This window comes from Anopheles maculipalpis, chromosome 2RL, assembly GCF_943734695.1.
Source record: "Anopheles maculipalpis chromosome 2RL, idAnoMacuDA_375_x, whole genome shotgun sequence".
In the NCBI taxonomy this organism is placed as follows: Eukaryota; Metazoa; Arthropoda; class Insecta; order Diptera; family Culicidae; genus Anopheles; species Anopheles maculipalpis.
This window is the reverse complement of record NC_064871.1, coordinates 43235996-43261871: the sequence shown is the minus strand read 5'-3', so window position 1 is coordinate 43261871 and position 25876 is coordinate 43235996. Positions and strand designations below refer to the sequence as shown.

Below are 25876 nucleotides of genomic sequence, written 5' to 3'. Positions count from 1 at the left end.
GATTTAAAGGAGTTTGATTTAAGCATTAAATTAGTGTTTATTTAGTTAACATACTTTACTTCCTAAGTGCAACACATAAACCTATGCTTCTTTCTCTCTACTTCTGATGATTATGTGGTTTAGCTCTGCTAGATGCAGAATTTTGTATTTTATTTTAGTTAAGTTCTACGGCTCGGTGTGCCGTATTTTCAGCTCTTCTTGAGCTGATTGTGTACAAATTTCTCAAGGCATTTGGAGGCAGAATTAATTATGAAGAATTCCTTTTCATCCCCAACATTGCATTAATACTGTTCCGGCTATTGTTGTTCAAACTTTAGATTAAGGATGACCGACCACCACGTCACGTTGCATACTTTATCCGTACACTTGCAATAACCAAATTGTTTCCTGCGCTTTCCTTCCTTTCCATACCCACACACACACTTTTAACACTCGATTTTCCGCCATGGGAAAGAAATTTAATCTTTTTTACTACAACATTCTCTTATCAGCGGCCGGAGGCCCATTTTCGCTTTTCCTTTGAGCTCATTGCTTTCTGCGCTTTTCTGTTTGCATTTTCTGTCCTTAGAATCCGAATCCGGTTACGGGTTGCTCTCTGTTCTTTGTGGCACGTGACGGTGCGCGCCCTATGACCTTTGGTTGGGGAGGTTACCGAGCAAGCCTATTCTTAATAATCCTGATGCTGCTGCTGCTGCTGCTTCTGCTGTCGTATCTTCGGGACAGTGAACCGTAACTTTCGCGAATGCTGTGCATACCTTCAACTAAATTCGTTTGTTCTGGTTTCTTTTCTCCTACCCTTTACAGATATTGACATTTCGACATCTTTTCGTTTGGAGTGACATCTCCGGCCAGAATCAACCGGTGGCGCGTTACCTACACCGCCTACACACATTCCGAAAAGCAATAATAAGAAGGGGGCCAACAAGCTGAAGACACCGGCCGGGTGAAACGTGTGTCCGTGGTGCGTGTGTGTGTGTGTGTGTTTGGTGTTGTCTTAGCGTGCGTCTTCAACGAGGCTCTGTGGGTTCGTGACTCCTTTTCGCTCGGATTTAGACCTATAGAAAGGGGTGGTGTGTTGGTGAATTGATAAGCGAATAGTAGGGAGCACCGAAACCCTTAGATTGTTCGAAATCCTCTAGCCGTGCGCTCAGTGTCAAAATGCGTGAATACAAAATCGTCGTACTCGGCAGCGGAGGTGTCGGAAAATCTGCTCTGACAGTGCAGTTTGTCCAGGTAAGTGGTGGATAACGATTTAATATAACAATAAGTATAAGTAATAAGTATTTCTACAAACAACATTTTTTGTGCGGAAAATTCGTCCAGTATTGAATTATTTTTTGTGATCTTTCGGAGTAATTGGGTGGATAACTTGCAGCTGGTTTGCAGTAAAAGCATTTGTCTGTTTTTATTACTGGCTAAATACCGCTTACGTGTGAAACGAAATGGCCAGCTGGAGCTTGATTCGCGGAGTTGAAAATGTTATTACTTTCTCCCGTGGTGGTGTATAGGATGGTTTTGCGAGTAAGTTGCGATTTTATTGATCCATTTTCTGGCAAATTTATCTCCTCAACCTTCGTGTTGGCATCACGATGAAGCACGATTGGGATATCAGGCCTTGGAAAATATTTACATCCACCAGGCTGCCACTTTAGCAGCACAGTCTTTCCCGTCCTTCACAAAAAAAAAAAAAACACTTTGATGGTAATGTTTTTCAACATCGCCCTCATTAAAAGCTCCCGAATTGCTTTGCACCGACCACCGCTACAACCACCACCACTGATCAATCTCTGTTGGGTTTTCAATCCAATCCAGCGCCTTTAGAGACCCTTGCTCCGAAGTTCTTCCGGCGTCCCATGTGTGTGGATCCTCATCGCGATGGGGTTACAAATTCTGCATACCACTACTGTCCTTCGTGTGCGTTGTTTTCTGGCCAACAAACAAAAAGTGGGGAAACGAAGAGAGAGTAAAAACAGTGCTGAGCAGCGGGCCCCCGTCGTCGTTCGTTGGATTTCGGAAGTGGATAAAACTTTTATTCGCCACCAACGACGAAACACCGCTGGGGAGGAGGGGGACTCAATAGATTGTTGAGTGAAAGGACAGGGTTTGCATATATTTTATGCCGGCTCACGCGGGGTTGTAACCAGCGAAAGCTGTGGCTTAATTTCGTGAAGTTTTTCCTCTTGTCTCTGCTTTCAACAACGAAGCAACACACAGGACATTGCGAAACATGATGCTCCTCTCTACTCGACACTACTAACCTTTTTCTAGGGATAGCCGTGTGGGTCGGTGTCTTCTTGGTGTGGGCTCTTGATGATGAGCGGGATGTCACCATTCGTTTCGGATGTGTGTATTTGAACATCCAGCTTTCTTCTCTCTACCTCGTACACAAATATCTAGGAAGTTGAACATCGTTACTTACCGACCGTCCAACAACAGACTACGGAGGAGCCTGGCTTTGTGCAGAAAGATTATCTAACTGCGCCGGACGCTATTTCATAGACTTTTTTTGTCGAACATGAGTTTTTATTTATCTTATTTTGTTTGTGACAATGGAGAGAAAAGATTTGAACGGGACCACACGTACAAGAGCTACTAAAGCCGTTAAAGCAGTGTCTAACACCGTCTGAAGTTGACTGAATTGTAATCCGAATACGAATCGTGCACTTTTTATTGCGTCTTGATCCTCAAACAAGGTTCACGTAGTTTGGCCTATTCACCATTTTGCACGAAGACCCTTACTTGTTGCCCCTCGTCTCGCAAGTTCACCCAAGACACTACTATAGTTATTGTAATGCAACAAAGAAAAACCGTGGATATTATTATTGTGCAGTACCGCAAGTGCATCATGGGAATGCATTCCCTTCATTTGCAAGACATCTTATGAGCGTTCGCAAAACACACACACACACAAACACAAAACTTCTGCCAACTTTCTTCCGATCAGAACGTCAGAACGAACGCTTTAAAACTCCACGGGCGAAACGAAGAAAGCAAACTTTGTTCCCATCATTTTCACTTTAGCTGACGTCCGGATGTCTTTTGCGCTTCTTCATGTTGTCGCAAACGATGACTGTTGTTAGCTGCGCTGTGCTTGATGTTTGATGGTGCTATGTTTTCTGCACCAAAAACATCCATTTGCTGCAACTCTCAACTTAACTTTTGTGTGTGAGTGTCTGCGTTTCTTTGTTCATCATCCAGTCTGCACAGCTTACCACACTTGGTGACATTCATAATGCGTTTCTCTGGCGTGCATAGCAACTTCCGTTGCATAAGTCACTTGTCGGGTGAAATTGCTGTGTTCTGTTCTTTCCTACACGTCGTGCTTTATAAGACCGACAGAAGTTTTAGTGCAAAACAGTAAAAAGCAACCATTTTTTTCACAATGTAAAGTACTAATTTTTCCGTCCTCGAAACTGTGCGGGTAGTACGCCTTCTTAGGTTCTAATAAAGCAGAAGTGATGAAGAATGTGTTGTAGGGAAATCTTCATACATACGTACGGAAATGAGACACGCGTGTCAGCCTTTTTTTTTGCTGCTCCAGTCTTTGAAAGAGAAGGTTCTTTTGATGACTGGATACGGTTTCAAATATTTATAACGAGCAAACACAACTTCCAGCCGTTTGTTGTGTGGCAGCTTTTACCCGAAAATATACACACGGTGTGCACGATAAATTTGAAAGTTCCTGTGAGAATTGAAAAACTGAATTTTTTGGTTTAACGAAGCAAATAAAAAAAACATGTTTTTCTACGAAGTTTAGCTTACCATGTTGGCTACACAAATTACTCAAAGTAATCACCCTCGGCATCGATGATCGCCGAGTATCCGCTTCCGGAACCTGGAGCATGCCCGGACTACCATAGCCCAGGGTAGGGACGCCGAAACGGTCTTAATTTATTGCACTTATTCTGCTTTTGTGTTGCAGGACGTTCGGTTGGTGTCCCTTTCAACCATGCCCCACAGGAAAAAGTCCATCGGGTTGAGGTTCGGGGAACTGGGAGGCCAAACTTCAGGGGTAGTAAAGTTGTAAAAATTGTCTTCAAGCCATTTTGGCGATTTGGCGGCCGTATGACAAGGGGTCGACTCTTGTTTCCGCACGTACGGCCTACCATTGGCCACTTTGGTATGTTCCAGTCGAAGAACTCGTCGTTCCGTAAGAAATCCGATCACCCGGTATGATCCTTCCATTGTACAACAGCCTCAAAATCTCCGTTGCAGGTTTCGACCTGCTTGCGAATATCCTTCATCGTGTTTAATGTACACTGCGCCGTCGTCTTGATGTCCCGGTTTGTGTGTCCGGCGCGGATCATCATGATACACGTAATTCGCTCCCATAGTTCCGGCGGGTTCCACTTACTAAGTTCACTTGACAATTATTTCATTCTTTCCAAACACTTGTCGATACGATAACTCAATCACAAACTATAAACGAAATGGCCAAGTGTCAAATTTATCGAGCACACCGTGTAGCATACGTCATTTGCTAATTGTTTTTTAAGCAAAGCAATTCATTTGATACAATAATTGGTACATTTATTTGGTTATTATTGTTGGTAACTTTCTCGCATTGAGATTGTAACATTTACCGATCAGCTTGCCCCTAATAATAAGCTTGCTCTTTTATTAGCCATAAATAAAACCAAGTATCAGATTAATATAGAAGGAATAAAAAGAGCGTAGTACCCACGTGCTCTCTGGCCTGTTAACATAATTTCTATACGCTTTATCACCCGCTGATGTTTGTATTCCAAACAAAATCTTCATCCCCTCGGGTGGCTTCCCATTCGCAGGAGGGTTCGAAATACTTCGAAATAATTTGCAAAGCGTGTGAAGAAGAAAATTTTGCATAACAAATAGCGTTTTCTGTCTGGTGCGCAGGAATGAAACACACGATAAGCCCTCTTGTTGCTTCCCGAAACACAAGAAAACGCACATCATCCGGTTCAAGAAGGATGATGATGATGATGATCCTCTCGTGAGATACATCTCTAATGTCAAAATGAACCCTAGAGACAAACGACGAACGACTAACGGCGCAGAACAGCATGTGTGGTAGGAAAGTTGGGTGTATGCGAGGACGAGGAGTTTCCCGTTTCACCAAAGGACGGAAGTTTGGAGGATTCAACGTGTGACCGGGAAGGTGCTGTGCCGGTAAACCTGTTGCTCTCTATGCCTGCTATATCGTGGAAGGAAGAACGGGTGCCAAGGAATACTCGCGTTCGCGCGAACATGCTAGAGCAAGCTTAACGGTAGCAGGAGGAAAAATAAATGAAGATGTTTGGCAAATAAGAACCACCCCGACCCATCGTGTGTGTGTGTGTAGTGCTCGAGTTTCATCGCACTTCTGTGTGGCGTACGGCGGTCACAGACAATACACTACCAAAAAGCAAACCGTTTTCCCGGTGTCCTTCGGCATACAGCGATCCCCACCACTAAACCGATCCCTGGCACGAGTGGATGTGTGGTAATGCGATCTGAAATTAGAATTATTTATAATATGTATATACCGCTTTGCGTTCGTTCCCTTTCCCTGAGTAAAGGGAACACCGTGCGTTGGTGTGGTGGCATATTGTTGGTTATATCACCTTCGGGAATTGTGGAAAGACAAGAAGGCTCGGTACCGGCATCAGGCACGAACCAGCACTACTAGAATGGGCTTTAAGATAGCCAGAAACTTGTCCAAAAGATGGAGAAATAAATTGCCCAACAAACACAGCTGGAAAGAACTGACATTTGACAGTGGGGCGGGCGGCACGTTCGATCAGCCTGATGAAAGTCGATTACCCTGTTCTTTTGTTACATGTGCCCCCAGGTGTTGGCAAGCTTTAAACTGCTGATCTGCCCCTCTTTTCTACAATAGCTCTTCGAAAGCTGGCTACGAACGAATGGAACCTTCCTGCGGAGCAGGAGGACCTTTCTCCTTCGACTTCCTTCGGCACAAAACTACGGGTAAAGGTCACACGAGAGGTGAACATCATCACCATCAGTGGACCTTCCGCCGGTGTACACCTTTCTTAGCGGAAGTTTCCCAGCTTAGTTCCTGTGGGTGTAGAGCGCATGAAAGGATGATGCTGGGGCAGGTGGAGCAGCAGCACCGGGAGTAGCAAGAGAGGATGCTTTTAGCGCACGAATCAGTGGGTTGTTTTTCCTGGGAATCGAAACACCCGGAGCAAAGGAAGAAGCATTCTAGTACCGACTGTACCACCCCGAAGGATGATTTTCGTTGTGTTTCTGCTGAGGTGTTTGGTGTTGCTGGACGCGTGTAATGGCAGGCCAAAGATGGTGATGGTCGATCGTGCCGAGCACATCCTGCACTCTCCCGCCGTGGCCCTTTTGTGAAACTTCTGTGCTCCTTTTTGAGGAGATTTTTCACAAACCAACCCCCATTTATAGTTTAGCGGCCGTTTTGAAGAGACGCACTTTGGGTCAAAAAATGTGTTTGTTCGTTCCTTTGCTGTGGCTGAATGCTTTTAGGATGTAAAGGATTCTTTCCCCTTCTGACGAATTTTACAAATTTAACCGAAAACAAGTGTTTGGTAAACCTTCCTTCTAACCGCGGTAAATGCTCTAAAAATTGTCAGAAACCAATCGATTGTTTTATGTTCCATAGCATCGTGGCAGTCTCAAGATGCTGATCAAAGCACTGAATTCTCAGTCGATTTAATTCTCATGTAAACTTTTCTCAATCAAATCGCTATACGAATTTTGCAATGGGCAAAGCGTAGTTTTTGCCCCTACTTGGATGTTAAAATTTTCTCCATACAAATTGTATGGAAAAGGTGTGATGCCGTAGACAAAAGTAGACTTTACCCCTACTTGGATGAGCAGTTACGCCGTATTAATGATATCTGACAATGTTTCTCCGAAATCACACATCAATAATACAAGTCTTTCACAATTATTATGTAGTGGCTATTGCGTTGGTTTTTATGATTGCAAAAAGTTGAATAATTTTCGGTTGCGAATAATACTGTCTTTTGTGTCATTTTAAAACGATTGAACACGTTGTAAATGTTCTCAAACTAAAGAGTAATTTTGACAGCTTTTTATTGAATGAAATGAATTACTCTGATTTAATTTTTCGCTATTAGAACAATAAATGACTCGTAGGAAGGTACTAATGTTTACGCGATAGAACTACCAACCAATATAAGATGGTTATCGCGGTACAGTACCCCGCCTACGGAGACGCCCCCCAAAAGAGCGATTCGGTTGCGGCGAAATCGTCAAGCCGAGTATCAGCGCCAGTGTTGAGCTGCACCTGCAGCTGCACACTGGGAACAGAGGCAGATCAAGGTGTATGAAGGCCCATTACGTAATGGATGGATATTGGGTCCAACGCCAGTACCCCGTGAGGCTCCGTGATCGGTCATCGAGGACCCTGGCGGCCACCACCTCCGCCCATAGGTTAATCGGCCACTGCATCAGAAATATGCTAACGTGATTTTTTGAGCTGATGGCCAACGATGTAGACACAGTTTGGTTTTTGCAAAGCCAACCGCACGAGTGCTGTGGTACAAAGGTCCTGGGAAACAGTGGATTCCCCGCGTTCATCTCACCGATATCGTGGTATGTTTTTATGCATCCCGAAAAAGCATATACTCTGGTATTAAGATATACCCCGGAGTTTTGTTGCGTAGCCCTGTAACCGGGCCAATTGACTAGTAAAAATAAACAAAACGTTTTCTCGTGTCATTCAAAGATCGAACCTTTTGGGCTTTATCGTGTGCGGTACATATTTGGGCGAATTTAATCTCCGAGGGGCCAAATCTTCCGAGCAGAAGGTTTTCCCGTGCACGGAACCAGATTTCCCACGTGACGCAAGGTTTGCGTAATCGTTTCACCGTCATCAACATTTTCCCGGAAGCATCGCTATTGTTTGTGGTTCGATTTTTCAAACAACTCAGACCACAAAACTGCGTGGGTTGTTGATTTTTTAAAAAATGTTTTCGATGATAGAATTAAGCCGAATCTTGTTAAAAATGTGTGTGTGTGTGGGTGCGTACGCTCACGCAAAGCGCAAACGTGATGCTTAATTCAACCAACGCCGAAAGGATAACGTTTCGTTTGTTCGTCGATCACGCTGAAGCTCCGAAAATTTCCTTTTCTGCCAGCATGCCATTTTCACCAAACGCCGACTTCACTTGCGACTCTTTTATTCAACCCAGAATGTGCTGAGAGTGTCGAATTTACCTTGATTGACATGCGAAACCTACCACTGTGGCATCGAATCGAATCGAGCCGAGAGAGGGTCGTAAACGGAGATTAACCGAATTGTGTTGTTTTATTTTTAACTTCTACTCTTCGATGGGGTTTCCCCTAAAAAACACACCACACTGAATAAAGCCTTTCTAAAGTGTTCACCGACCCACCGAACGAACGCGAACTCAGCAAAAAGGATGGCTCGTTTAGCTAACGCAAATTGCATTAGAAGATGGAAGAGTAGAATATGGCATGCCAGAGGTAAGCTTCTTTTTTTTCTGTGTATTAAGAAAGGGGATGCATGCGATAAATTTACGACGACTTCTTTCTCCGCAAATCGTTCAACCGTGGCAATACCGTTGCCGATGCCATGTAGAAATCGAACAAGAAGTATCGCTTTACTTCTAGCGATCGATGGAAGTAAGATTGAGGAATTTTAAATTTCATTTTCGATAGTTTTTCTTTTCATTTCCGCCCATGTGTGTCGTGAGCGGTATTGTTTATTCGTTTAAAGGTTGTTCGTTTTATTCATGGGTCCCACGCGAGATGACTTTTCCACCATTATCCATCTGGCGTTTTCTGTGTGCGCCTCTCCTCGGTGAAGCAGATATTTGTATTGATCGACAAATGATAGTGGTGGTGGTGGTGGGCATCATCGTGCATGTGCCCCCGGTTTTGTTCCGGTTCTATAAGCAGCAGCATGTCACGATAGTCATACCAAACCCCTTCCATGGAGCTGTTCAATTCACAACCATTATCGTGATGCGAAGACTTTGACGTCTTTCCCAGAGCAGAGTACACGGTGTGCCGGCGGATGTTGTCACATGCATTTGTCACAGTACACAAGATACACACCGAGGATATGATTGCTTGGATTTCCGATCATTCACAACCAGAGTCCAAATGACGTTTTGCGGCGTCTCAATCCATCTGCAAACTGCCAAACTATTATCGAGGAATCCGTGTGTCCTCCTCCAGCCGATGAGCAGAGCGTTTCATTTTGTCTGCTGTCATCATCTTCCATCCGGTGGCTATGACACCATCCTGCCCCAACCTGTCATTGACGGATCGCGTTGTCATCTAACCGTGGGAGATAGGGGGGAAAGTATTGGCTGCAGCGTACAGCAACAGCGTATAAAAAAAAAACACGGACGTAGTCAGTCAGTCAGTAACTTCTCGCTCTACCCTTTTCGAAGAGCCTCTGCTGCTGGTGCGGTGGCATATGGCTTGGGCTTTAACGTAATCGATAGATTTATTGCCTGCTTCTCGTCGTCATCGCAAGTTTTGCAAATAAAAAAAAAACACACACACACACACACATAGTACGAACGGTGGAGCAATGCACAACACACATCGAGAGGTCCTGACATGACAGTCAGCGGTAATTGCTCATCAGTGCAGCTCTCGCTCTGATGTGGTGGTTGTGGCTGCCTTATTGTGAACGTGTGTCTCTGTTTGGCGGATGTAAACATCGGTAGCAGCTGCAGTTTTGTTGCCATGCCGGAATGTGGATGGGGCCTCGAAGCGAGATGAGTGAACCGATGAGACCCGTAATGTGTATCCTGCACAGGACTATTCGTCACGAACGACGTTAACGCGACGCGAGCGGCCCTACAATAATGGGTGATGAATTAAGTCACTGAAATAGTGGTGTTCGCCGGAGCACTTTCAACCGTTTCCGCAGCTGCTCCTGCAGCATCGAAGTAACGAGCCAGGAGGCGTTTCTGTGTCGCCTCGTTCGCTTCCCAAGACACACATCGCGATCGTCACGTGTTCTCGGTGATTGTGCGCTCGGCCGTAAGCGATAGATGTAGGTCACACCCGGGCCGGGGGCTTCCCCACCCGCGAATGGTTGATTATGAATTTTTGTATGCTTCCTCAGTTGGTCAGTAGTCTGTGTCTGGCAGATGTTGAATGTCCCGGATGTCGGGATATTCTGAGGGATAAACAAGCATCGGTGCTAGGTGCCTCAATAGACCAATAGAGTCGAGCTGATGTTTGTTGAAGATAGAAACTACAAAAAGGCCGGATTAATTTTGCAATTTTTCAACCCTAGTTTTGCACAACTCCATGAAGAAACCCTGGCAAAGCAACACTTACCTTATCAGCCACGCTAGACGTCACAATCACAAAGCAAACATGTGTATGCTGCCTACACTCTCCAATCTTTTTTTTTCTGTATGTGTATAGCCTTGTGTGCAATGCCAACATTACATGTAACCCCCCCAGGGCCATTTGCTTGTGTGTGGTTCTGTCCTGCGTGAAATAAATTTCGCGTACGTGGGAAGATAAAGTTCACCGTGATTGATTTTTCTTTATTTTCGTGTGAATCAAACGGTGTTGATCCCCCAATATCGCTCGCCCCAAAGTACGTCAGTAACACAGACGCGCGCGCGCGCGCACGTCAGCTGATTTTGACAAACCATTAGCACAAACCATATGTTTTGATCTTTCCCCCCTTTTTTTTTTCCTCATAACGCCTACGGCCCCATATCAATAAAAGTATGCGTGGTATTGGGCAGGCAATTAAATACACATTTCACGCCCAATTTATGACCCCGGGTGACCCCCTAAATGAGGAAAAGTATTCATCGCTGTCGGGAAAATATGTCCAGTTAAGTCGCAGAAAAATACATTCCATAAGGGTTCGCTTTTTAAAGCCCGTCCCATCGTTTATTCTTATCACCGTAACGACACTCGAATGCAGCGAAGGTTATCATTATTTTATCATAATCGATCCGATTGTATGTGGAGCAGAGGTAGCAGCAGCAACGCTTTCATATGCATTCTATTTCGCGATTATTTCGCCTATCGCACCGCGAGACCGAATTAATGATCTTGTCATTCAAACCTTACGCCCTCCGCAGAAGCTGGTAGAAGGTTTGGGGGATAATGCTTTACTAGTTCGTATAACATTCACTCTGATGAAGCGAATTTCGCCAACGCACTATACCGATGGCGGCTTTTTGTCGCCCAATCTAGGCCCGGGTGATTCGGGTGTATGTGAGTAATAGTGATTTGCATCGATCCGAAAGACAGGAAGTCGTAGGCGCATTTGAATATCAATTTGATGGCAAAACGTAACGCCCCCATGCACACAGATGTGTAACTCCGAGCGAGCGTTTCGGTTCGGTCATGCTGAGCAAATTCGGAGGGCGTTTAGGGCAGGAGTTGCTCTCATGACCCTTTGCCTGTTGCACCGATGTTGGGGTAGAGAAACCAAATCAAATGAATTTTTAGTTCAAATTCTCCTGAGAGGGGCGGTGGTGGTGTACGTTATCTATCCAGCACCCCCCCGGTCACAGCTATTTCACTTGACCTTTCCAAGCGCCAATTGAGAACTCAATAGTGATGCTGAATGCACACGTTCTTGTCGGCCAATTGTGCGCCCTGGTTGTGTTTGTAGAACGGTAAATGTAGTAGTAGAATTGTTGAAATTTACGTTCACGCTTGCTTGCTCACATCGACCCGAAAAGCGCACTTGGTGGATGCTGGATGCTGGTCTGTAAAGTTTCGACTGAAGCGTGGATTAAAAACGCCACCGCCATTGCCTACCTACACGTGCGGTGGTACGGTGACCTTTTAGCAGGCGTTTGCCTGGTTAGCAGGTTTCATCCTAACATCAGCTACCACCATCAGAATCCCTGCACGAAAAGCGCCTTTTTTGGGACCTTGTGGAACAGAGATCGAATGAATGGATTTCTGATGGGAGAGTAGGTTGACTGGCTGACTCGATTCTGCAGAGATTGTGGGCGAACTTCTCGATGCTTGGATGCGGGGAAGTTTAGAATAACATTTAGAAACAAACGATATGGTTTTGGAACGGTATGAAGCGTTATTTTACAAAAAGGTGTCCCACAGTGTTTTGCAAAGGTGGGATTTAGAAAAAGGGAAGTGTATGCAAAGTCAACTCTGGTGCCAAGCATTAAAGCAATCTACTTTTTACTCCAAGACATCGTCGCTATACAAATTTTGCAATGGGCAAAGCGTAGTTTATGCCCCCACTTAGATGTTAAATTGTTCTCCATATAAATTGTATGGAAAAATCTGACGCCGCAGACTAGTGCCCCCTACTTGGATGTTCCATTACCCGTGAGGAGGCTCCCTAACCCGTGAGGAGGCTAACTAACTCGTGAGGAGGCTACCTAACCTGTGAGGCTACCTAACCTGTGAGGAGGCTACCTAACCCGTGAGGCTCCCTAATTGGTGAAACTCCTCTGTCCGGCGAGACCCCTCTTGAGCGATAACCTTCCTCACCCTGATCGAAGAGGCCCCCGGGCCACGAGGCATCCTTGGTCGACGATGTCCCCTGATCGGCGAATCATCCCTGGTCGGCAAAGCATCCCTGGTCATCGAAGATCCTGGATCGAGAACATTCTGCTAATGCGCAATGTTCACGCATTTGCGTCCACACGCACATTGACGTATCAAGAATTTCCGGCTCATAATCGTTTTGCAAAGCCAACCCGACGACTGCTATGGTACAACAGTCCTGGGAACCAATGGATTCCCCGTGTTCATTTCACCGGTATCGTGGTCGGATAGTCGCAAATGGAACTATACTGCCTTCGGTTAATGTTGTGCTATCGAAAGGGTCCAACGTCATTTATGGATCTAAGGACAGTAGAAGGTACCATTTGTGCTTCCTTTCGGAAGGCAGCCTCTGCAGCCCCGGACTTTTGCAAATCGTTTCATTTCCCTCGCAGCAGCACCAACTGTTCGCTTTCATTTTTTTTTTCTGAAGGAATGCCTTAGTATCTTCGCCGCTTTTGGGATGCGTACGTGGACGATCTTTGCGAAGATTTTCATCGGAAACATCGAGATCGATACACTATAGAGAATTCCGATCAGAATCAACTGTTGCGCCATGTTGAGCATCTTCGATCTTTTCGTACCGTCGCTCATTTTTCCCGAAATGCCTCATATCTTAAGTTATTAACCGGTAAAATTTGAATATGAATATGCATTCCGGAAAAACGTACACCCTGGTGTTAAGATGTACCACAGAGTTTTGTTACGTAGCCGGAGTCATATTGCGTAGCCCTGTAACCGGACCAATTGACTAGTAAAATACAAAATTTTGAGTGTGTGTGTGTGTGTGCATTCTGCCATACCCACGGGACAACCCATTTCGGATAGGTTTGTTTGTAATATAGCTGTATAACTCGACGCCCTATCGAACACAGTCGACCAACAATCAAATACCCCCTCCAACGGCGATGGCGTTGTTGAAGCAGTGGAAGAGTAGTGGAAAAGGGGATTTGAATATTTACGACCAGTGCAGTAACTTCCTCCCGTAGTTAAAAGGGCAAAATTGGGGCATCCAGTTCTAAAGAGCGGGGAAAGACCTAACAAAACGCGGTGGCGGTGGTTTATTTGGTTGTGCAATGTACCGCACCGTGGCTATATTGAGATCGTCACATCTGGTGTTTGGTTGGCGATAGAGTGTTGCCTCGTTGGTGTGGTGTGTTGCATTCTGCGTGAGTGCATGTTTACAAACTTGCAGCATGCGAGCAACATTCTCAAATCTCTCACCTATTTACTCAAGTACGCTGAAGTACTCGTTTGATTGCGCTATCGTTACCGCTCTTCATCTCACTGCTGAAGCCTAACGAATCTTATTGGATGCAGTTAACCAGTAGGTTTGTTGAAAAATGAAAAAGCAAACAGAAATCAATCAATGTTTTGGATATTTCACCTTCTTTTACGGTTTGACTACGGCACTGCGGACATGCTAACATGAGTGTATACGATTCACTTCTATTCAGGATTCTGTCAAAAAATTTCGTTCAAGTATTTCTCTCCAATCAGTCACACTGGCAGAGCCGGTTGGCGGGCACTGTGATTGTATCCTTTCCCGGTGTAATGCAATTTCAGTCTCGCTTGATTACGAAGCGAGCATTTCGTGAGATACTCACGAACGTACGGTAGTAGGTAGTGAAGTTATCTTCCGTACAACGTCGTTTTCGACGTTATTTAGATGAGTGTTACAATTTAATTTTCGTACCCAGCAATCTCATACGATCGATCGATCCGCACCATCCTCACCACCGTCGCGTCCCAGTTTTCTTGTAACGTGGCTTTTTTTTTCAGCAGCTTTAGCAGTTTCGTGTCAGCTAATTGGGAAAAGGGAAATGGAACCATTACAAATTGGTATTGATTTTAACGCTTGATGATTTTCTTCAATCCTTCCAATCGCTATGCTTTGCCACTGCAACCTCCCCGTGAATAAAATCCCCCCGAAGCAGCGAGGTGCAAGATACTTTTGCTTTTCACATGTGATCCACACCCACTCGGGGGAGGGAGGCGATGTTTGCTGCTTTTAGGCATTTGATCATCCGAGAAGATAGAGAGCGATAGAGAGAGAGAGAGAGAGATCATTATTGGTTGTGTACAATAAAATCATTAATCGACTAAGTAACTTTTCATGATAAAACCCCTGGCCCCTGTTACGCTGTTGGAGCTTCAATAGGGGTTAGTGGGAGGGAAAAGACACGCGGTTGTTTTGAAAGTAAAGTTTATTCATCATTCAGCTTGCATGCATGCTATGTGTGTACATCGTAAACGGGGAGAGAGAAGCTTCTTTTCGGATTCGAAACATTAAAAATGATTAAAAGATTTTGTGTACAATGTTTGGTCTAACACAACTGTTTGGAAGATTTATATAGCATTTGTATTTGAAGCTATAAACTAGCCTTTAAAGAAGGAAATGTAATTTATGATCGGATTGCCTTTATTTGCCCATTGGTTAAGTAGCTTGACGCTGTAACGATGAAGAAGTTAATGGTTTGAAAAGCCCCTGTGTGTTCATCAACTAATTACAGTGGATATAAATGATCCTCTTGCATATGCAAGCTGCTATACCATTCGCAATGCTTGATTGAACACACTTTTTCTCGTAAGAAAATGTAATGTCTATTTAATAAGTTCGGTAAACGAATGCATCCCGTTTCGTGCCCTTCCTTAGCTGTTGTGTACATTTCTCGTTGTGATTTTATCGTAAGAGTCTGGCTTATGTTTCTTTGCGACCCACTCCCACCCCCGGGTCTAGTGTGTACCACGCCGGAACTAGGACACAGACGTGTGTGCGCGCCTGTGTACAGACAAATTGATTCTAACCATTAAATGCCCCTGCCTTTAGCGGCTTCCAGATCCGCCCAGACATTGTAGGCTCCCCTTGAACCGTCTCCAAAGACACCACGCTGCAGTCAACAACAAGATCTAACCCCGATCCCGATGGTCTCTTCGCTACTGTGAGCCGGCCGCGTAAGTGTTGATAAAAGGGCGCGCTCGAAGAACAGGGGGCAATAACACACCATGACCGACCGACCGTCGTGGAATGTTACCAACACCGATGGAGGGAAGGCAAAGGAACGATAGAAAAATGCCGGTAGCGCGCGTGTACCCAGTGTGTGCCCTTAACTGCCCCTCCACTCCCGGTTTGCGCTTCTTTCCTTCCCGCACTTGGGACCACACACCACCACCAATATCGTTCCGATGCCGATGTTTGCGATAAATTTAATCTATTTTCCATTATTTATACATCCATCTTAGATGGGTGGATATGTGGCGTGTATGCTTGTACTCCACCGGGACTTGGAACCTGGACGAATTTCCACTTCCTTCTGGTGCTATATCCGTACCGTGTGGGCCATTATGTGTTAGGTAGGATTTTTAAGGACTCTACACAAGATGACGATGGGCCACACAGCTACGGCATTTTTCTCGCTTGTTAGCCGTTTATTGTGCGTGTGCCGTTGGTTGTATGCTCATCCTCGCAATAAAATTTACAGTCATTCTGGTAGGGTGCATAATGTTTGATGATTCAAAGAAAAAATGGCTTCAAAAAGGGGGGGAAAAAACTGTACTTTTTTGTCGACAAACTTGACTTGTTGTTTGATTGCTTTCCACTTCATCGGTTTGAAGAGGTTCAAGTTGAATTGAATCGAAGATTTCATTGATTCCTTTTTGCAGTGCGTTACATTCTGATAATGTAACTTCTTCGAATAATCCAATTTAAAAATGGAACTTTACAAACAAAGCTCAACAAGATACTTAATTGGGCCTTGCACTAGCACCATTGGTTTCAAAAAATTTGTATAAATTTTAAATATGGTACTGCAGATTCCACGGTTACAGCCAATTTATTATATTGTTTAAAGAGGGTCTCGAAAAGACCGGCAAAACTTTCCTTATTTTTGAAATTAAAAAAGGAATCCATCGATTGCTATCAGCAGTAGAAAATGTACCCAAGAACGAAAGAGATTCCTCTTGAATGTAAGAGAAAGATAACACACTCCCGGAGAGGGAAGAGGGTGGGACTGGTATAAGGGGTAGGGTGGTGCTTGCAGGAGGAAGTAAACCATTCACTGATGCGTGCGTTTCTTCGCTATCAGTGTACTGCAATCGTCGGTGTGATACACGACTCACGCTGATGCAATGAAGAGCTTTTTTTTTTCGTTTCCTTCTCTCGTTCCACAGTGGCCACGCTGATAAGACTTCCAAGCACACAACATGCCAGGGTGTGTATATGTGCCTGGGCCGGGTAGGTCGTTTCAACCATGTCCTGAAACTGTCCAATCTGGTCTAAAAGCAAAGATAAGCCACCGACGACACAAACACACACACGGCATGATGAAAACATGCGTACGTGCGGGAATGAGGGTATATGTGGCCGCAAATCAAGCAAGCACCCCGGCCAACCAGAGCGCTGCTGATCATTTCGGAAGGTTTTTCCTATCGTTCGAATAAAAAGGCGACCACCCTCTAGAAATCTGTTTCTTGGCGACGGTTTTTGATAATAATGAACACCATCAGACACATGCCATGAAGTTTTCATAACGAACGTAGAAGAAAGCAAAAAAAAACCGAAATGAACCGGCAACTCAGATATTTTCATTTCCTTCCAGACGGCAGCAAGATATGCCCCGTGGGAGACGTAGAAGACGTAGAAAAGTGGAAGAGCATTTGAAGTGTGAAGGAATACAAAAATACGACCGCGACCAAAACGCCACCATCAACTTCGTCCCCACCGGGGGGGTTGGGTTGATTTGTCACGAAACGCGGCATTCGGTTTGGTTGCTTTGGTAGGGAAATAAATTCTTAATGTAATTGGCAAGCCGATAATTGGCCTATCCACTCAGAACTGCCGGTGTGTGTGTTTGTGCTCTCTTCCTGGTAATGATGAAGTTTTTGACGATCCTGAGTCGAGTGTTCCGTTCCGTGCTGATTCCATTTTTGGTATATTTTTGTAGTAAATAAAAAAGTAAAAATCAATCACATTCCACACGGGAGAAATGATGCCCCATTGAATGAAGACGGCTTGAGCTGCCGTCTATCGAAAACAGATTTGAAAGGAATTGGGCTCATTTAATAGCATTCGTTTTATGGACGAAACGCTGTAATTAAGGTGTTGCAGGAAATGCTGTCGTACAGTTTCGCACCTTTATCCGGGCACACTGAATAAAGGGATTTGAATGTTGGGGACATTGCAGTTTAAAAGTTGGATTCATTTATGCGTATGGTATTTTGGTGAAAAGTTCGGAGGCGTCTGGTGCTTTAGACAACTTTTCAAAACTGCAAACCAAAATTCAAAATTTGCATGTTGTTCATTTATGACTCTCGAGTTCTGTCTAATTAAGGAGCTTCTTGTCCGCCGCAGCTTAGCTATCTAACCATTGATGTACATAAATTTAGGGAAAAGTGCACACAATTAATAAATGAATCGGAAAATATAACTTTTTTTTACTATTTTTTTTAAATTCATTTAGCATTGGGTCTCTCTTTGTTATGTATAGTAGAGCCCCCAGTGGTGCTATATGGAATTTTTTAACACCTATGAGTATGTATTGAAGCACTCTTCCCTCTTATGAAGTGGTTTTGGCATGATCGTGCTTGTTTCAGTTATTATTAACGATGGAGCTGCAACGTAGACAATTAATTGAACACATCCAGTTAGAAAATTCAACTGGGTCTGGGAGCAAAATAGGAAAATTCCTTAAAAACGCGTCTTCTACTTTTGAAAATGTTTTGAAATGGTTTCAGGAACGTCAAAGTATCACTAGAACGGTACATCAAAATTCTTTTAGGAACAGTGGATCGTCAGCTGAGGTGGAAGGTGTTGAGAGCGTTATAGACTAACCTTAGTCTTTCGGATGGGAATATTGCAAATAAATATTGTGCAGCATAAGTACCCTCAGAAGAATCGGATTCAGTGCAGACTACCGCTCTTTTCGTGCCTCAAAGCAACCAAACAGAACTCTGAAGCATAATTACATCGCCAAACAACGTGCTCCAAAAACTGTATGACCAGGATCTAACGAGGTACGCGGAACGAGGTTCTTATGGATGACGAAACGCACATAAAAATAGATTTGAGGTAGAATTCTGACCAAATATTTTATGTTCCCAACAATTCTTTTTCTTCTTGGCCTGCTCAGGATTGGCCACATCGCGTCGACATGGCCAGGTTTCGAATCAATTTCCAGGAAACTCGGTCTAGGGCTGCAGTCCTCCATCTACGGCTGCATCCGATCTCCGACAGGTTAGACTCCACTTGATCCGGCCAACGAGCTCGCTGTGCTCCTCTACGCCTCGTGCCGAACGGGTCGCTGACGAGCATCTTCTTGGTGGAGCACACCCGCTAAGGATAGTTCCCAACAAATATAAGTTTGTTTTTGCTGACAAATTTGCCCACAAACCCATGGTATGGCAAGCCATCTGCAGCTGTGGGGGCATAAAACACGGGTTTTTACAACAAATCAATCTATGAACTCGACAGTTTATGAAAGATCAGTGCCTGGAAAAGTGTGTTTTGCTCTTTGTTAAAGCTCATAAAGGCCCAATTAAGCTTTGGCCGGTTAAACAAGTTGTGCGGCAGCTTATGAGAGGTATCCAAAGGAAGCAATGCTTGAATTCATCCGTACATAAACAAATATTTTTTCTTTAATATTGTTATAAAAGAATAATAAAATACCTGTCGTTTGATGTAGAAATTATATTTCTACGTTAAAAATTTCTCGTTTTACAGCCTGTGATAAGTGATCGAATTCTAAATAAAATACACTTTAATAATTTATCCTTCTCTTGGAAGCTTTAGAGCTTCTTCGTACACAAGATCACTTACACGGAAATGCCCTTTTGGTGTATGGTTCCACTTCGATGGAAAAAGGTGTATTAGTAGATAAGATTCAGATGAATATGTGATTTAGATCTCTACATTTCACCTTCACATCCGACTGAATACCGCTATGTCAGGACCAGACATGTCCTGAAGCAGATTGGTCAGTAATAATCTCAGACACGATATGACCGAATTTACACCGGTGTTAATTTATGTAAAATTAATTGAAAAATTGCTTGAATTTCAAATTAAAATGAGTTTTCAAAAACCTCTGCTTGATCCTGGTACTAAACTTTATTCTTTCGTTTTCCAGAGTGAAAAATCTCTTCATTTCCTAACCGAACTAACACGTGCAATGACGCATGAGTTTGTGCTGTTCCAGCGGCCCACGTGTGTGTGTTATGTGAATGGTTTGTCCGCTCTCCCACCGACCGCTTGACGGTTGTACCATGCTCAAGTGCTGCTGTTGCTGCTTGTTGAGCCTCAATTTGTCAAGTAAAGCCTTCCATTTAAATGGTTCGTCGTGTAGTTTTGCGTGGTAAATCACACACAAAACACCCTGCGTTCCCGCTGTATCCTTACAAGTCCATCCCGTCCGTGCATCATGCGTGTGTATGGCCGGGTATAAGAGCAGTATTCAATTTAATTTTCTATTAACTCATTTGCTTGAAACGACAACGCGAGACGGTGCTGATGTTACCTTACCTTACCAAGACGCTTGTTATTTACATTCTACCACAACATTCCACGATAAAGCTCCATTTCTTCATTTGCGGTTATTTCGGTTGTCGGAACTGGAATGGGCCAAACTGTGGATAATGGTTACGGTGGGTTTTCTGTGCAAGGATGTGAAATAATGTAAGGCTCTGAATAGTTTAGATAACGACGGTCGAAAAGTGTGCTAAAATTGTTGAAAGTCGAAAGGAATTCTTTAGCAAATGGGAATATGATTTTAGTACTGATTTCGACTAAATTAAGCCCAGGATTATTCGCACCGTTATTAATAATTTTTCTTTTACATTTCGCCGTCTCTATTTTCAGGGCATATTTGTGGAAAAGTACGATCCAACGATAGAAGACAGCTACCGGAAACAGGTCGAGGTGGACGGTCAGCAATGCATGCTGGAAATTTTGGACACAGCCGGCACAGTAAGTTGCAGAGCAAAAGGCGGCGGCGGCGGATATGGTTCCGTTGAACATAGCTCACTAATGCTTTATTTTTTCCCCCTTGTTGCTACCCTTTCATAGGAACAATTTACCGCCATGCGAGATCTATACATGAAGAATGGTCAAGGATTCGTGCTAGTATATTCCATCACTGCACAGTCGACCTTCAACGATCTGCAGGACCTGCGGGAACAAATCTTGAGGGTGAAGGTAAGTTGAGTGTGCGTGTGTATGTGTGTGTGGCCATATAAATTGTGACAGCGGGAAGCAATTTTATCTCACACCCTCCCTCTACTACGCAACAGGATACCGATGACGTTCCAATGGTGCTGGTTGGCAACAAATGCGATCTCGAGGACGAGCGAGTCGTGGGCAAAGATTTGGGCAGGAGTCTAGCTTCGCAGTTCAATTGTGCATTCATGGAAACGTCTGCCAAAGCTAAAATTAATGTTAACGACGTAAGTTGGCAACTTTTTTTTTGTTTTTTTTCCCCTCTCTGCTGATCAACAACATGTAAACCCCTTTACTAAACGCTTTCTTTTATCCAATTACAGATCTTCTATGACTTAGTGCAACAAATCAACAAGAAATCGCCCGAAAGGAAGCCCAATAAAAAGAAGAAATCGCTCTGCGTTTTGCTGTAAAAAAGCTACTTAGGGACAAAATGGACAAGTATAAATGTCGCTCTACACGCTCACAACGCACTCGCACACATGCACAGACAAACACACACGTACATATAGAAACACGCATCCGTATAAGAACAATCCATAGGAATCCGTGTTAGGCGTGTGGTGTATGTGTGTGTTTGTGTGTGTGTGTACGTGTGCTTGTATGTACCCCGTGTGTGTAGATTGGTATGTTCGAAGTGCATAAAAAAGATTCAAAACGAAAAGGATTTAAATGTTAGACAGAAAACAAGCAAGCAACAAGCAAGCAAGCAGAGCAAGCAAGAAAGATGATAATCAGCGTTAGAGAAGTGCAAGTGCTGGCTGGTGTGTGTATCAAGATAAGGGATTTACAAATGGTGGAAATAATTAGCAAGTTTAAGGAGCAAGGTAAGAGCAGTTATATATATTATACACATATACAACCACAAACACACACACACAAACACATTCTGCAGAGATACGTACCGACCCCCGTCATATAGAGATGACTCAAACAGAATGCGTGCTGCAGTGGTTTCTTGCGATCGTACGATCGTTCTGAGAAGTTGCCGCACGTATCACACATTCACGCGAAAACAAACATTTACACTTAACACTAGAGGACGAGTTTGAGAAAGCAAGGTGGACGATTAACCGGTAGTAAAAGGTATGTTGATGAAGCGTGTCAGGCGTAATTTAAGGGAACATTCACAGAGCAAACACATCCTCGCTGATCACATACATTCATCGCGAAAATGGGTGCATTGATACAACGGGACTCTATAGACCAGAAAATTCCGGTCCTGTGTCGAAACGGATTTACAATATGACGCTGATAAAGTAGGAGGTATAGAACGATACAGTACAGTGTTTTAGTAGAAGGAGGAGGAATAGAACGGCTAAAAAGCTAGCGGAAAAGCAGGAAAATCATGCAGATTATATCGCTACTCCTCTCTCTTTTGCACTTTCTCTCTCATACATACACACACACTCCTCCTTTGTTGCAATACAGACAAAACAAAAATGATCGCAAATGATCGCGAACCTAATGAATGTTGTTACACTTTAAGTAAAACTGCAAAAGGAACACTTTATACCTTTTATTTTTCTCTTTACTCTGTCTCTCTTTCTCTCTTTATCCTTTTCTACTACGTTAGTTTGTGTTGAAAGAATATTTGATGTTTTTTTTTTGATTATTTTTCATTGTTCTATTGCTCCATTAAACACACTGTACGATGTGATGATTCAAGCTGACCAAGTTTTCGACCATTTTTGCACCTTCCTCTAATCGCGTATATTCTAATGCAAACAACCCTCCTTCTCCACCTCGCCCCCCCCCCCCCTCTCTCTCTCTCTCTCTCTCTCTCTCTTTCTGGACGATTCTGGTTACAGTGCACGCACGCAAGATGATAGTTTTATAATTATTATTTTTTAATTTGTATTGCTTGATTGATGATGATGATGAGGGATGGACCCGGTCGAAAAAGCGAGAAAATAAATCAAGCCGCGTTTTTGCGACGAATCCTGGCGAATGGAATTGATCGTATGTGTGTGCGTGTGATAACGTGAAGTGTAAATTAGTACGTGGTGTGTTGGGAACAAAAAGACAACGGAGGAACTTAGAAGCTCTTGTTTAACGAGTGTAATGATGGACCGTTGCGTTTTCTTTCTTCTCTGTAGATCGCTATTTTTAACCTTTTTTTTTTCTTGACTAAATGTAATGGATTTTCTAAGGCATTTTCGTAGAAGCAAAATGAGATTGCGCTAGTTAGAGAAATCATCCCATGTTTTGTTTGTGAATTGGGTAAATGAGGGTCATTATTTAGCCAACAGAAGAAAAGAAAACAAATGGGAACAAGACAAGGAAATTGGCTTGAGAAGATTGGTTGCTAGATATCTCTGAAGACAATGTTGATCATGCCAACAAATCAGTTCTTTAGCTGAAATTACTTTCTTGTGAGCACTATTTTTGTTTTGCTGTTTTAACAGAAGGACATACAAAGTTAGAAGAAGTATTTTGATTTTTTTCCGGTTTCCGGACATAGAGCAGTGTGCCAAAATGTGTGATCGACACATGCACGGAAACTATCTTCGATTATTGGTACTGCTCAACGGAAAAGTCTTTTCTTTTCATCTCCTTACGCTTCAGGATGATGCTGTACGTTTGTTGATATTGGTGTGAGTCGTTAAATAGCACGTTTTCGCAATCCCTTCCAAAAGAAAAAGGTTACCTATCCATATCAACAGTAGCGTCGATCCCGCACCGATAATCTTCGATCGCTAGCAGCTAGGAGAGAGGACGGAAAAACGGACCTGCAATTATTAAATGCAATTACACCTACACAAAGCAACACTGAAGTTTTAGAGTAAAGTAATACTAAATAGCAAAGTATCGGACGACGCAGTAGTAGCATCAAGCGGACACAAAGATTTTTCTTCCTCCCGATTAGGTGTGTGATGATCGTGCTGTTTGTTTGTTGATGGTCGACGTGTGTTGTTGGTTGTCTCTTGTAGTTGTGTCAGTAAAACTTAACAAAACAAAGAAGTAAAAATCAATCCCCTCTGAATGGGGTGTGGGACGGTGGTACCACCAGAATCTTAACATTTTCCTACGAGATGCCGAACTGGCTGACTGACGATAGCACCTGCAAAAAATAAACTGCATTTTGTCTTCTGATGAATGGGGAGCTTCCTGTTTCAAATTTCCTGCCCCAGCGGCACACAAAAACAGCACGACGTTTGATAGATATTTAAATAATTGATGTACCACCAAAACCACCACAAGGTTAAAACCGACTGTATCCCGTTTTCTTTACCTGCCCCTTCGATCAATATCTAGGGTATAGTGAGCTGTAGTGTGTGCCGTGCGAAGGGGAATGGTCAAGATAGATTAGTTGGGTTAGCTGTAATCGTAAATGTTTAGAGCGCACAGATATCGAAGCAATTGTTGCTGTATGGAAACATTAACACTGGGCACGAGGTTCGAGGTGTTCCAATGGTTAACAAGGGTTTTTTTATTTATAATTTATTATGAAGGTCCATTGTGGTTAACAAGGGTACCTATTTTTTAATTACTCTTTGAACAATACCATTTCGTCTGTGGCTTATAAGTTGTAGGACAATGTCAGCTGTTTATGGTCTAAAGGAGAAGAGCATAGGAACGAACTTTTTATGGTTTAGCACAAGAAAATACCTAAAAGAGAGACACATTTCAGAAATGTTTCGTGTAACGTTCACCTCGTAAAAGGGTACAAGGCTAAGTTGAGAGCCGTCACTAGCATGTTTCTAACTTGTTTCTTGTTCCACTATTTGATAACGAATTTCCTGATATGACCGGCGCGGTAAAGATTCTGGACAGTTGGTCTGTGTGCGTGTGTCAGTTGTTAACGAGTGTGCTGCGCAGATACTGGAGTTCGAATAGAAGAATAAAATGATGATGGCGAAGGGGGAGGCCCTACTGTAGACACTGTTGAGGAATAAGAGAAAACTATGGGCACACACACAACAATCTACCGCTGTTACTGCTGCTGCTGCTGCTGCTCACTTTCTATCACTCTCATTCACTCCATCTCTGCCTTCTCCAATCAACTGTGTACGATGGAATAGTATTATATAGTACTAGACGTTCGAATTCAAAAGTATCGAAAAGGTTAAACATACAAGAAAGGAAACAACTGTTTAAAGGCAAGTTGCCCACAATATGTGCGCAGCATCGGACGTGCGTTAAGTATAGTAAAACTCTTCCTCTAGCGATTTGCCGATAGAGAATTCAGACAACAAGAAAAAAAATCCCCTTTAACTTACATCATTGCTCTGCACCACCATTAGACGAGCGGTGACCGGAACTATCAACACTATGCATAGGGCGGAACAGTAGGAGGAAAGTCATATGAAGAGAAAAGGAAAAAAAATTGGATCGATCATTAATTGTGTAACCAACTGCAAACAAAACAATCTATTTTCTAATGAATAAAAACAGTATATATAAATAAGTATATACAAAAGACATAAAACAAAACTACTAAATCGTTGTTGCATGTTTGAAGCTATGTGCTGACCGCTGCTAAAAGCTTCAGTGTTACGTGTGGAGTAAGCTATCGTTCCGAAAACCAAATTTGAATTACAAACAGCTTTTCTTGGGTATGTATATTATGGCACGTTCTTCTTTAATACAAAAGGATAATTTATTCTCCACCGAATCAGAAAACGAACATCGCGCACTTCCCTACACAACTGTCAATTTAAATCGTTGTCTTTTGACAGATGCCAGACCTTTTGGCAGCTTCGCTGGTGTGTATGTATGTGTGCGTGTGCAGTGGGTGTATTTTTGCTGTGTGGTGCCGTACGGTTTTATGTCTCGCGTCATTTGATTTTATCACCAATTCATCACCGTCATAATAGTTTTCTGCGCTGCGCTATTGTTATTGTCGCTCGCTGTTATAACCCAACCGAAGCAGCAACTTACGAAGGCTGAAAAAAGGAAAACAATTCCCCGTGCGATCCGTGAACAGTAAGCAAGAAGCTAGTGGAAAAACCGATTTGTTGTGACACAACAAACTCGAACCGAAACAACGAGCTGCTGCTGCGGCATGAGTTTGCGTTTCGTCTATTATGTTTAGCTAGTGCGGTGGTCCTTTCGACCGTATCCTTTGCCTAGTTTGTGATCCGGCTACGGACGTAGAAGTTGCTACGAACCAGCCTATGGTCAACTGTGTGTAAGATAGTAGAGCTGCGAAAT

The 25876-nt window shown here is 43.4% G+C and overlaps 2 protein-coding genes across 3 annotated transcripts in view; one reads left to right on the top strand and one right to left on the bottom strand.

The window, feature by feature from the left end:
- Positions 1 to 25876, bottom strand: part of LOC126558232 (protein elav-like) — a 381245-nt gene that overhangs the window by 87110 nt on the left and 268259 nt on the right. The gene's annotated exons all lie outside the window — the stretch shown is intronic.
- On the top strand, positions 1131 to 21184 carry LOC126559184 (ras-related protein Rap1). The gene is made up of 5 exons (XM_050215303.1): positions 1131 to 1233; positions 20363 to 20470; positions 20570 to 20698; positions 20794 to 20946; positions 21043 to 21184. The coding sequence occupies exons 1-5, from the start codon at positions 1159 to 1161 to the stop codon at positions 21130 to 21132; spliced, it is 555 nt and encodes a 184-aa protein (XP_050071260.1). The 5' UTR covers positions 1131 to 1158; the 3' UTR covers positions 21133 to 21184.

What these genes read in the sequence shown, in the direction of transcription:
- LOC126559184 (XM_050215303.1), top strand. Translation starts at nt 1,159, where the DNA reads ATGCGTGAATACAAAATCGTCGTACTCGGCAGCGGAGGTGTCGGAAAA. An exon ending in TGACAGTGCAGTTTGTCCAG is followed by an intron (nt 1,234 to 20,362) that starts GTAAGTGGTGGA and finishes CTCTATTTTCAG; the next exon opens with GGCATATTTGTGGAAAAGTA. An exon ending in AACAAATCTTGAGGGTGAAG is followed by an intron (nt 20,699 to 20,793) that starts GTAAGTTGAGTG and finishes ACTACGCAACAG; the next exon opens with GATACCGATGACGTTCCAAT.